Below are 13,041 nucleotides of genomic sequence, written 5' to 3'. Positions count from 1 at the left end.
AAAAGAAAGAAATACTTTCTGATCAAATCAAAGACTTCGAAAAAAAAAGATTGAAAGCGTAATAGATCAAATTGAATGAAAATATTGGATAAAAGGTCACCATATTTGCTCAAATTTAAAGGATGTATCAAATGTCCAACTTCTTATTTTCTCTAAACTTAAACAGGACACTCTCACGACCCTCTAAGTGAATTAGTTCCCCTTCATTTATAATGTGTATTTATGTATACAGATTTATAATGTGTAATGATGTTGTATTTATGTATTACAGATTTGTAATTTGCAATGATGCAGTATTTATGTATTACAGATTCCAAATATATAATGTAAACAGAATGCAAAGAAATTTAAAATCCTATTGGAAAGTAAGTGGCGCTCAGACTTTTCCACAAAGCATAATTGTGTTGTAATCCCATGATGGAAGTCATGGTGCTCAGCAGCAATCACAGTTGATGGTTAGCAAGGGCCTTTTTGTTGGACTGAATGTCACCAGAAATCTAATTATGATGTTCAGCTGATATAAATTGATCTTTGCAGTTGAGAGACAAAGATGCTTGACTCATTTAATTCCACCACACACTTGGCCTTTGTAACTTACCCAAGGCCATTTTCTCCCAGAATAAAAGCGCAGTGTTCATGCCCAATGGCACTTGGCTATAAACACCAGAACTAGATTGATTTTCAACAAGGGTTTGAAACCGATTACGTCGAATGCTCTATGTGTGAATGCATCATTCAAATTTCAAGAAGAATCTATAAGCTGGAAAAGTTGTTTGCAATTTTGATATCAAGAAATTCTAAACCAATGGATGTGTTCTCCAGAAATTTATTTAAAATAATAGTAACTGTTTTGAAATAGATGAGTAACATGCTGAGAGTAATCATTAATTTTATTCAGAGATAGTGTGTAATTTACAATGACCAATTAACCAATTTATAGCATGTTTTTGGACTGTGGGAGGAAACTGAAACACCTGGACGAAACCCATGCGCACACGGAAAGGACACATACTCAACATTTCAGGAACAGCTTCTTCCCCTGTGCCATCAGATTTCTGAATGGACAATGAACCCATAAACACTACCTCACTATTTTCCCCTATCTTTGTGCACTACTTACATAATTTAATTTTCTTTTTATATATACTTATTACAATTTATAGTTTTTATTATTGCTGCTGCAAAACAGAATATATGAGTCTCTGTGGACAGTGGCAGGTGGTAACTGGTGAGGTATTGTAGGGATCAGCGTTTTGTCTGCAGTTATGCATGACGATTCGATGGGCTGAATGGCCAAATTCTTCTCTTATGTATTGTGATTTTTATCACATCCTGTGATTATGGGACTAGTTCAGATAGCTGAATTGGTTAGCATGGATGAGATGTGCGCGTTCACACCCTTCAAAACAGATGAAGAGGAATTTCTCTAGCCGGGGGTGCATTTGTAGAATTAATTGTCACAGATAGCTGTGGAGGCCAAGTCATTAGGTATATTTAAAGTGGCGGTTGACTGGTCATCAATTAACAACAGCATCAAAGTTTATGGGGAGAAAGCAAGAGAATGGGGTTGAGAGGGAAAATAAATCGGCCATGATCAAGTGGTGGAGCAGACTCGATGGGCCGAATAATCTAATTCAGCTCCAATGACTTATTTCAAAGTTTGTCATCAGCGCTAAACAGGATGCGATTATAAATTATGTGTGGGAAGCAAAAAGGCTTCAAGGCAATTTAGAATGAGGGAAAATTGGCAAAACATATCAGATGTCGAATAATGAGAACATTAAACTATATGAAAAATAGAAAGGCGGCATTTCAGTGTTCGTAGATTACCAAGTTTTACTTTATACTTTATTGTGATACTCAAAGAGACTTGGGTTTTCTCACCGGCAGCGAGCAGTTCATTATATTTGCCTTCCTACCGAGAGGATGAGGAAGTTAGGAGTTTTTCTGAGCATGGCTCAGGGCGGGATTCGAAACCACAGCTCCAGAGCGAGAATCCGGCCCTTCCGACCTCGGCTCCGCGCGCACCAACCGCACGCCCGAGCGTGCCCGCGCGCACCCCTGGCTGCCGGTCTCGGTAGGCGGGGCTCCTACGAAAGCGCTGATTGGCCACTGAGGGAGGGAGGACCTTCTTCGCCGCCGCTGAGTCGATGAGTGGCGCTGTCGGGCTGGCAGGGGCGCGGCGATCAGAGCGCGCGCTGGTCGGTTACCGGGGCGGGTGGTTGTGTGCGCGTCCACGCGCGCGGTCCTCGCCCGCCCGGCAGCGCCATGACATCCCGGAGGTAAGGCAGACCGGCGGTCCGCGCTCCCCCGGTACAGGTCGGTCAAGGTGACGGGTTGGTGACCGCGAGGGGAAGCTGACCTCCCCAAACCCCCTTCCCCACTGACCTGGAGTTCCTGGTCCCTCAGCCTGGCGGGGAAGGGGTGGGAATTCCTACCTCCCTACCCTCCCCTCAGCCGGGGGTCACCTACCCTGCCTCACCTCCCCTCCCCTCAGTCAGGGGATCACCTACCTGGATCTACCTCCCTCCCCTCCCCTCAGCCCGGGGGTTCACCTACCCGATACTACCTTCCCTCAGCCGGGGGGGGGTCACCTACCCAGTCCCACCCCACCCTCCCCTCAGTCAGGGGATCACCTACCTGATCCCACCTCTCCACCCTCCCCTGAGTCAGGGGATCACCTATCCGATCCTACCTTCCCTCAGCCGGTGGGGTGGGGGGTGCTGTCACCTACCCAGTCCCACCCCACCCTCCCGACAGTCAGGGCATCACCTACCTGGTCCCACCCTCCCCTCAGCCCGTGGGTCACCTACCCGGTCGCACCTCTCCACCCTCCCCTCAGCCCAGGCGTCACCTACCCAGTCCCATCCTCCCCTCAGCCCAGGGGTCACCTACCCAGTCCCATCCTCCCCTCAGCCCGAGAGTCACCTACCTGGTCCCACCTCTCCACCCTCCCCTCAGATCAGGCGTCACCTACCCGGTCCCACCCTCCCCTCAGCCCGGGGGTCACCTACCCGGTCGCACCTCTCCACCCTCCCCTCAGCCCAGGCGTCACCTACCCAGTCCCATCCTCCCCTCAGCCCAGGGGTCACCTACCCAGTCCCATCCTCCCCTCAGCCCGAGAGTCACCTACCTGGTCCCACCTCTCCACCCTCCTCTCAGATCAGGCGTCACCTACCCGGTCCCACCCTCCCCTCAGCCCGAGAGTCACCTACCTGGTCCCACCTCTCCACCCTCCTCTCAGATCAGGCGTCACCTACCCGGTCCCACCCTCCCCTCAGCCCGAGAGTCACCTACCCGGTCCCACCTCTCCACCCTCCCCTCAGATCAGGCGTCACCTACCCGGTCCCACCCTCCCCTCAGCCCGAGCGTCACCTACCCAGTTCCACCCTCCCCTCAGCCCGAGCGTCACCTACCTGGTCCCACCTCTCCACCCTCCCCTCAGCCCAGGCGTCACCTACCCAGTTCCACCCTCCCCTCAGCCCGAGCGTCACCTACCTGGTACTACCTCTCCACCCTCCCCTCAGCCCAGGCTTCACCTACCCAGCCCCATCCTCCCCTTAGCCCAGGGGTCACCTACTCGGTCGCACCCTCCCCTCAGCCCGGGCGTCACCTACCTGGTCGCACCCTCCCCTCAGCCCAGGCGTCACCTACCCGGGTCGCACCCTCCCCTCAGCCCAGGGGTCACCTACCCGGTCACACCCTCCCCTCTGCCCGGGGGTCACCTACTCAGCTGTACATTCCCAATGCCCGGGCGTTACCCACCCAGTTGCACCCTCCCCTCAGCCCAGGTGTCACCTACCCAGTCCCACCCTCCCCTCAGCCCGAGCGTCACCTACCTGGTCCCACCTCTCCACCCTCCCCTCAGCCCAGGCGTCACCTACCCAGCCCCATCCTCCCCTCAGCCCAGGGGTCACCTACCCGGTCCCATCCTCCCCTCAGCCTGAGCGTCACCTACCCAGTCCCACCCTCCCCTCAGCCCGGGGGTCACCTACCTGGCTCTACACTCCCAATGCCCAGGTGTCATCTGCTCGAACTGGCTCCCAGCCTCCCCACAGCCCTGGGGTCAGCTACCCACCCTCACATCCCCTCGGCCTCAGGGTCACCTATCTTGCCCCACCTCCACCTCAGACCCTGGATCCCCCTACACACTGCTGCTCCTCCCCCATTTGAGTCATGACACCCTCATCCCTGCCCTCGCCTTCCCCCATCCCACTACCATTTTCTCCTCTCTGAGTTGAGCTGTCCTCTCCTGAGCCCCTCCTACCTCCGCTTCCCTCCATTTTCCAGGTGTCAATGGATTTGGGACTAATGACTCTAACCCACCCTTCCCCGATGCAATAACACCCCTTCCCCTTCACCCCCTCCTCTGTGTCTGTTCCTCCCTACCACAGTCACCACTTCCTCTCTGGTTTTCTCTACATTCAGAATCAGGTTTAGTATCACTAGTATATTACACAGATTACAAACCTGAGCTCCCAGATTAGACCATTGTCTGATGTGGGATTTGTTCCCGAGCTCCCATTATAGTCTGTGGAAAAATGTGTCTGCCCATATATGAATGCCAAGTGAAATTGATGTTGGATGCTGCATCTTGCTTAGGCCAAGTAGCTTAAGGTGAGCAGTGAAATGGATAGGTCATTGCTAAAGTTGCGCCTGTGGAAAATGTAATCTGTACCTTCTGTATAATTTATATTCTATGTTGTATGAATATACATGCCTGTGAAGCTGCTACAGGCAAGTTTTTCATTGTACTTGTTCCTCACCGTTCTTATACGCATGCCAATAAACTCAGATTTGTAACTGAATGTTCAGCAATATGGCAAATAGAATATAATCAGGGAAAATGCAAAGTTCTCTGCTTCCTAGATAGTGGGTTTCCGGTAAGTTGGCGGTGCGTTCAATCGCAGTGGCTTCTACAGATACGGATGGTGCTGGCGTGGAGGGCTATGAACGACATGAAGGAAATCTGGAAGTCAAACCTTAAAAAGCGGATCTTCATAGCAGTCACAGAGTCCATTCTCACGTACGGATACAAGACGTGGACACTCACCAAGACTATGCGAAAGTCTCTAGGTGGTTGCTATACACGAATGCTCCGGCTGGCTCTTGAGGTGAGTTGGCAACAGCACATGACGAACGTCGAGCTCTGTGACGACCTACCAATGCTCACCACTAAAATTGAGGCGAGAAGACTGCAACTAACGGGGCACTGTCTATGCCACCCCGAGCTACCTGCCAGCCTAGTCATCATATGGGAGTCCAAGCATGGGAGGATGAACCCTGGGCGCCCTCCTAAGACTATGGTCAACAGGCTCCTAGAAGACAGCGGTGCGGCTAATGTAGATGAACTGAACACACTGGTGAGGGAGAGGGAGAAGTGGAGAGTTCGTCATCGTGCCCGACGCCGGCCCCCAAGGCCTGAGTCGACGTAGTAGTAGTAGTGGCTTCTACAGGGTCAACCAAAGGTGTTACTGTCCTTTTTAAACATTTTTTTGCAATTGCAAAATCCTGCTAGACATTGAAAAACTTAAGTACTGCAGGTCCACCCCATTAGTGAGTTGCTCATTGTCGGAGAAACTGAAGGATCTGGACTTGGTGTGGCTTGTGCTGCTGCCTACATCAGTGAGGTAGTGGAGGAATTGGTCTGTGAAGACAGTGTGCAGTCTAACAGTGATCATCTGATCATTGAGTCCTGCTGAAGGGTCTCAGCCTGAAATGTTGATTGTACTTTTTTCCATTGATGCTGTCTGGCCTGTTGATTTACTCCAGCATTTTGTGTCTATTGCTTGGATTTCTCTTGTGTGAGTGATCAGCTTAGTTGTCTTTCTTTTGATTGCAAGTCCGATTCACTAAGTTATTGGCCGCCATTAGGGGCCGACGATGGGGGTGCAAGGACTTGGCCTCAAGCCACGGTGTCACCTATTTACAGCCGCCCAGGAGAGAGGCGCAGAGTTGTTGCACTCAACCAGAGGTAGGGTGGTGCGGTGTCCATGCTGGAGTCAGTGCTGCCCCCCAGTGTTTGCTCAGCAGAAGACAAGCTGTATTGTGTTTGACTGCAGAGTGCTGCAAAATCCATGGACCAAAAAAACAGGAATTCACTTTTTTGTGTGACTGTATTTTAGTGATATCTTACGTGCTTGCTCTCCTATATGTGCCTTGTGCTATGTGACTATTGGTACTGTGTTTTGTATCTTGGCTCTGGAGCAAAACTTTCATTTGGCTGTATTCATGTGTATTCCTGTAAACTTAAACTTGTGTACTTCCATTTTAAAAAAAGTAAAAGGCAGTGTGTCATCTTTTTAGAATGACAGGGGATTTGAAGGTTCAGAGGAATTAGGATTATTTTGTGCACAGGTAAATTATTGTAGTGGTTAGTGTGATGCTATTATAGGTCAGGGTGTTGGAGTTCAATTCTGGCTTCCTCTGTAAGAAGTCTGTACATTCTCCCAGTGATATGCATGGATTTCCTCTCTCAGTCTAAAGATGTACTGAGTAGTAGGTTAATTGGTCATTGTAAATTGTCCTGTGATTAAATAGGCTGAGGTTAATCGGTGGGTTGTTGAGCCGGAAATGTTTCTTTAAATAAATAAATAAATTGCCCGAGCAACTAAGTGGTTTGTGTAATATGTGTAGAAGAAAGTGGACAGTTGGTATTTCACATCAAAACCATTCTTGACCCAAAAATGTCAATTGTCATTTCCCTTTAAGTTGCTGCCTGACCTCCTGGATCCTCCAGCAGTTTGTGTGTTGTTCCAGATTCCACTAACATCAGTCTCTTGTGTCTCTGTCTGCTATATTGATTTCTGGGCTGATAGGTTTGTCATAGAGCAATATAGTACAGATACAGATCCTTCAGCTCAACAAGTCCATGCTGAACACAGTGCCCACCCAGCTAGACCAAATTTCCTGTTTTAAGCCTCGCCCCTCCATGTACTTATCCAAGTGCATCTTAAAATTAAACTATTGCACCTGCCTCAACCACTTCCTCTGGCAGCTTGCTCCATCAACTCTTCACTCTCTGTGGAAAAAATTGTCCCTTTGACTCTTAAGTCTTTCCCCTCTCAATCTAAACATGCCCTGGTTTTAGACTCCCTTACCCTGGAAAAAAGACTTATCCTCCACCTTCTTCTCCTCCTCTCATAATTTTAAACATCTTTATAAGGTTGTGCCTCTTTGCCCTGACTTTATAGCACGTGATATTGATTTTATAATAAAAACATTATGCTGCAATGAGATAGAGTATTGTGTACAGTCTTGATCATCTACTATAGGAAAGGCATCATCAAACTGGAAGGAATGCAGAACAGATTTATAAGGATACTGCCTGGATCAGAGAGCCTGAGTTTTAGAAAGAGGTCAGCCATACTGGATCTTTATTCCCCGCAGTGTAGGAGAATGAGGGGTAATTTTGTTTAGAAGTTTATAAAATCATGAGGGGGATATGGTTAATATGGACAGTATAGTATCTTGTGCAAGCTTGGAACTAACATCTTTAGTTTTAAGAAACTTCATCAGATTACAAGATTTAATTCTGAGCCATTCTAGTGGGATACGAGTATTGACATGTCAGTAAGTGTCTAAGGTAGGCTTCATTGTCTGTCTGACCTGATTTCATTGAACAAAGATGGTCAACCAAAGATTACTCGTGGTTTTCTAAGGGACAGCAAACATATCTTGACACTGTATGAACCTTTCAACTGTATCCACAGTTACCTTGGCTATACTTCTTCCCACCTTGTCTCTTGTAAAAATGCTATTTGTCTTAGCCACATCTGATCCCAGCATGAGGCTTTTCTTTCAAGGACATCAGAGATATCCTCCTCCTTCAAAGAACAGGGTTTCCCTTCCTTCACTATTGATGCCACTCTCTCCCACATCTCCACCATTTCCAGGACATCCGTATTCTCCCCATCTTCCAGCTGCCTTAACAAGGATAAAGTTCCTCCTGTCCTTGTCTACCACCCCATGAGCTTCCACATCCAAAACATCATTCTCTGCAACTTCCACCATTTTCAAAGGGATCCTACCGCTAAACACATCCTTACTTTCCCCACTCCACTCTTACTTTACACAGGGATCACGCCCTCTGTGATTCCCTTATCCATTCATCCCTCTCCACTAATATCCCTCCAGAAAATGACAGAAATGGTATATTTGCCCATTTACTTTCTCCTCGCCTCTAGTCAGGGCCCCAAACAGGCCTTCCAGGTGAGGCAGCACTTCACCTGCGAATCTGTTGGGGCCATCTATTGTATCAGGTGCTCCTGATATAGCCCCCTCTACAATGCTGAGACCCAATTTAGGTTGGGAGACTGCTTTGTCGAGCACCTCTGGTCCATCTGCCAAATGCGGAATGTCCCAGTGACCAACTGTTTTAATTCCTATCTGTATTCCTATTCCAACATAGACTTCTCTTTTGTTGCAATGAGGCTACTCTCAGGGTTGAGATCTCATACTTCATCTGGGTAGCATCCAACCTGATGGCATTAGCATCGATTTCTCTCCCCAAACCCTCTTCTTCTGTTCCTCAGTCTGACCTCTTACCTCTTTTTACCTGCCTATCACCTCCCCCTGCATTCCCTCCTTCTTCCCTTTATCCCATGGTCCACTCTCTTCTATCAGATTCCTTCTTCTCCAGCCTTTTACCTTTCCCACCCCCCTGGCTTCACCTATCACCTAGCTTGTCCTCCTTCCCTTCCTTGTATCTTTTTATTCTGGTATCTTTGCGCCCCCCCCCCCCCGCCCCACCTTCCAGTTCTGATGAAAAGTCTTGGCCTGAAACATAAACTAGTTATCCATTTCCATAGATGCTGCCTGGCCTGCCGAGTTCCTCCAGCATTCTGTGTGTGTTGACACAGTATATAGAGTTCTTTGTACAGTGATTGTGCCAGACTAGCTATTTATTTCTTTTTCCTCTCTTTTTAAAATTTGGAAATGTGAATTAACTTTGAAATTTTTTTTTAGTATTTAAAAGATGACAAAGACAGCCAGACAATCCAAACTTTTGTCATGGAATGTGAGGTCCACCTAATATGTTAATAATGTTTTCACTCACCCTTGGAGACCTTGCTGTTCTTACACTCTTCTCAGAGTCCCAAGTAAGTTAATTGCAGAAACAGTGCCCAAGTGATGCTGCAGACAAAAATCAAATAAAACCTAGAGATGTTGAAAGTCTGAAATGATGGCAAAAGTCAAAAGGTGAGGCATCGTCTTTTGAAAGCGCAGCAGTCAGCACCAAAGGTCTGTGACCTTCCTTCATAACTTATTGCCTTTCATGCAGCCTCACAAACTTGAAGAGTTCTTATCACGTTGAAGTTTGCAAATACTAAGTTTCCAAACAGGAAGATCTTTTGAGGTCATTGCCAGGTGCACCCTATCTGCTATCATGCTCTTAAAACATGTTTTGTTTTATACATAGGTTATACATAGTGTAAGAAATGTTTCATCAAGTTTGGGCCAGTCTGGTGGTGGTCCTGGATGATAGAAGTTTGATCAGTCTTGTGGTTTCCATGAACTAGCGGCTCTCACCACATGACTTCATATGTCTTCTAGGCGAAGATCCTTCGTCTCCTGGGAATGAGGCATCTCTTGGCATTTCTGTAACACTGGATTATTATGGGATGGAGTTGCTAGCCTCATGCACAAGTCTCCTTTCGCAGCTGGACTTGGTGCCGTCGATGGTGAAATTATAATGTTGTGCTAAACCAATTAAATTAGTAATCAAATGGCTAACTAAACCAATTCCTTCTGCCTGCACAATATCCATAACACTTCATTTTCCTCACATTCATGTGCTTATCTAAATGTCTCTTAAAAGTTCCCAATGTTTCTACCTCCATTACATACCGCTTAATGCTGTGAAACAAAATTTCCATTAGCATTGCACTGGCAGGATGTTAGTTTGCATTCCAGTTAAAGATGATAAGGCCCATAAATGCATTGAGTGCAGAGGCAAGGTCTAATGAATAAGGTAAGCTCTTCACAGCTACAGTAACATCATGTAGATACTTAGATAATCAGCCACAGATGCATTCCTGCATTTGTTTATCCACTATAGAAGCAGTATCTGGAAATGAAAGGGAGGTTTATCAAGGTTTTGGACTGTTAGATGAGTTACCTAATAATAATTTGTATATAGAGCACTATTCATACAAACAATGTAGTTCAAAGTGCAAACATGTAAATAAAAGACAAAAAGATGTTAGTTAAAAGCAAAGTAAAATAAATAGGTTTTGAGCTATTACTTAAAAGGATCAACTAAATCCCTTAGTGTTTTCACTATTGAATTCCACAGTTAAGGAGCGTGGTTTAAAAAAAAGCCAACTTGCTAATTATCTTTTGAGGGAGATTGTTTAAATTTAAGAGACCAGTGGAAGGAGACCTGAGAACTTGACCTGGATTATATAACTAAAGCGATTCTGTGATGTACTCCGGTCCCAGACCATTGAGAGCTTTAAAAACAAGTATGAGGTAACAAAAAAGACAGGCCCACATGTAAGCATTATTAAATCTTGAAATGTACTACACCACACAGATTGTACTAAATGATCGATTTTCCATGATCACTTTCTGGAGATAAGCAGCTTCCTGCAGTGCAGTGATGCAGTCATATGAGTTCTACTGCAAGGGAACATCTTCATTTCATGAATTCACATCACATTACTAAAATGTTACATTGGGGCATTGAAATAATCAGTCCAATAATAGCTAGCACCCTTTAACACCTGCTGAGCTTGTAGAGTTGTGCTTGTTCCTGCTGTTGGATCTGGTCTTCCTCTAGCTTGTAGTTAAGGACCGAAGGAAGTCTATCACTGAGTGTCACGCAACGTTTTTGGACGGTATATTTTCAGAGGTTAAGTAGTTGGTTGTATGTGTAAGCTCTGAGATATGATGATAAAGGATCATCTTCATTCATCATATACCTGCATTCACATGTATTAGGAATTTGCTGTGATGTGCTGGCACAACTTGCAACAAAAAACAACATTCAAAAATGATGAAGAATAAAAATTATAGTAGAAAGTTAGAGGTTAAAGCATGGATATGGAATAAAATATGCATAATTACCAGCATGTATTTACCATAAGATGTAGGAGCAGCATTAGGCTATTTGGCCCATTGAGTCTGATCCGCCATTTCATCATGGCTGATACAACTTTCCTGTAAGCCTTCTCCCCTTATCTCTTCATGCCCTGACTAATGAAGAATCTAACAACCTCTGCCTTAAATATACGTAAAGACTTGGCCTCCACAGCTGCCTGAAGCAAGGAATTCTACAGATTCACCACCCTCTGGCTAAAGAAATTCTTCCTTATCTCGCTTCTAAAGAGACACCCATCTATTCTGAGCCTGTGTTCCTCTGGTCTTAGACTCACCCACCATAGGAAACATCCTCTCCACATCTATTCTATCAAGGCCTTTCACTGTTTGATAGGTTTCAACAAGGTCACCCCTCATTCTTCTGAATTCTCGTGAATACAGGCCCAGGGCTGTCAAATGCTCTTCATATGACAAGCCATTCAATCCTGAAATCATTTTCATGAACCTCCTTTAAACCCCCTCCAGTTTCAGCACATCCTTTCTAAGATAAGGGCCCAAACCTGCTCTCAATTCTTCAAGTGAGGCCTCACCGGTGCTTCATAAAGTTTCAACATTATATCCTTGCTTTAAATTCTAGTCCTCTTGCAATAAATGCAAACAATGCAATTGCCTTCCTCACCTCAGACTCACCTGCAAATTAACTTTTAAGGAGTCCTGCGCAAGGACTTCCAAGTCCCTTTGCACCTCATTTTTTTTGTATTTTCTCTCCATTTAGCAAATAGTCAACCTTTTCATTTCTTCTACTAAAGTGCATGACCATACACTTCCTGAGTCTGCATTCCACGTGACATTTTTTGCCCATTCTCCTAATCTGTATGTCCTCTGTCGCCTTTCTCCTTCCTCAAAACTATTTGCCCTTCCATCTATCTTCATATCATCTGCAAACTTTGATATGAAGTCATCAATTCTATCATCCAAGTCATTGACATATAAAGTAAAAAGATTCAGTCCCTACACAGACCCCTGTGGAACACCACTATTCACTAGCAGCCAGCCAGAGAAGGCCTTTCTTTGCTTCCTGCCAATCAGCCACTGCTTTATCAATGCTAGAATCTTACCTGTAATACCATGGTCTCGTTGTTAAGCAACCTCGTGTGTGGCACCTTGTCAAAAGCCTTCTGAAAATCCAAGTATACAACATCAACCGATTCTCCTTTGTCTATCCTGTTTGTTATTTCTTCAAGGAGTTCCACAGAATGGTTAGGCAAGGTTTTCCCTTGAGAAAACCATGCTGACTACAGCCTGTTTTATTATGTACTTCTAAGTACCCTGAGACCTCATCCTTAATAATCAACTCCAATGTTTTACCAGCCACAAAGGTCAGACTAACTGGCTTATGGTTTCCTTTCTTCTGCCTCTCTCCCTTCCTGAAGAGTGGAGTGATATTTGCAATTTTCCAGTCTTCTGGACAATTCCAGAATCCAGTAATTCTTGAAAGATCATTACTAATTCCTCCACGATCTCTTCGGCCACCTCTTTTGTAATTCTGGGGTGTACAACATCTGGTCCAGGTGACTTGTCTACCTTCAGGCCTCTGAGTTTCCTAAGAGCCTTCTCTCTAGTTATGGTAATGTCACACACTTCATGCCCTCTGACACCTGGAGCTTCCACTATACTGTTAGTGTCTTCCACAGTGAAGGCTGATGCAAAATACTAATTCAATTCTTCCGTCGTTTTGTTGTCGCCCATTCCTGCCTCTTCAGGAGTGTTCTTGAGTGGTCCGATATCAACTTTTGCCTCTCTTTTACACTTCGAGTATCTGAAGAAACTGTTGGTATCTTCTTTTATATTATTGGCTAACTGACTTTCATATTTCATCTTTACTTTCTTAATGACTTTTTTCGTTGCTTGCTGTTGGTTTTTAAAAGCTTCCCAATCCTCTGACATCCAACTATTTTTCGTTGTATTATATGCCCCTCTCTTTGACTTTCATGTTGG

General features: G+C 45.6%; 1 protein-coding gene across 3 annotated transcripts in view; it reads left to right on the top strand.

Annotated features, from left to right (window-relative positions):
* The first annotated feature begins 2,153 nt into the window (after positions 1-2,153).
* Positions 2,154-13,041, top strand: part of ptpn11b (protein tyrosine phosphatase non-receptor type 11b) — a 149,349-nt gene continuing 138,461 nt past the window's right edge. For 2 of the 3 annotated variants that reach the window (XM_072245377.1, XM_072245375.1), the window contains exon 1: positions 4,436-4,617. In XM_072245377.1, the coding sequence (XP_072101478.1) occupies positions 4,562-4,617 (56 nt within the window). In that variant the 5' untranslated portion in view covers positions 4,436-4,561. Of the gene's footprint in view, positions 2,283-4,435; positions 4,618-13,041 lie in introns of those variants that run through there. The other variant, XM_072245378.1, reaches the window with a different exon arrangement.

This window comes from Mobula birostris, chromosome 27 (assembly GCF_030028105.1).
Source record: "Mobula birostris isolate sMobBir1 chromosome 27, sMobBir1.hap1, whole genome shotgun sequence".
NCBI classification, from domain to species: Eukaryota; Metazoa; Chordata; class Chondrichthyes; order Myliobatiformes; family Myliobatidae; genus Mobula; species Mobula birostris.
This window is presented reverse-complemented; position numbering and strand designations above follow the sequence as displayed.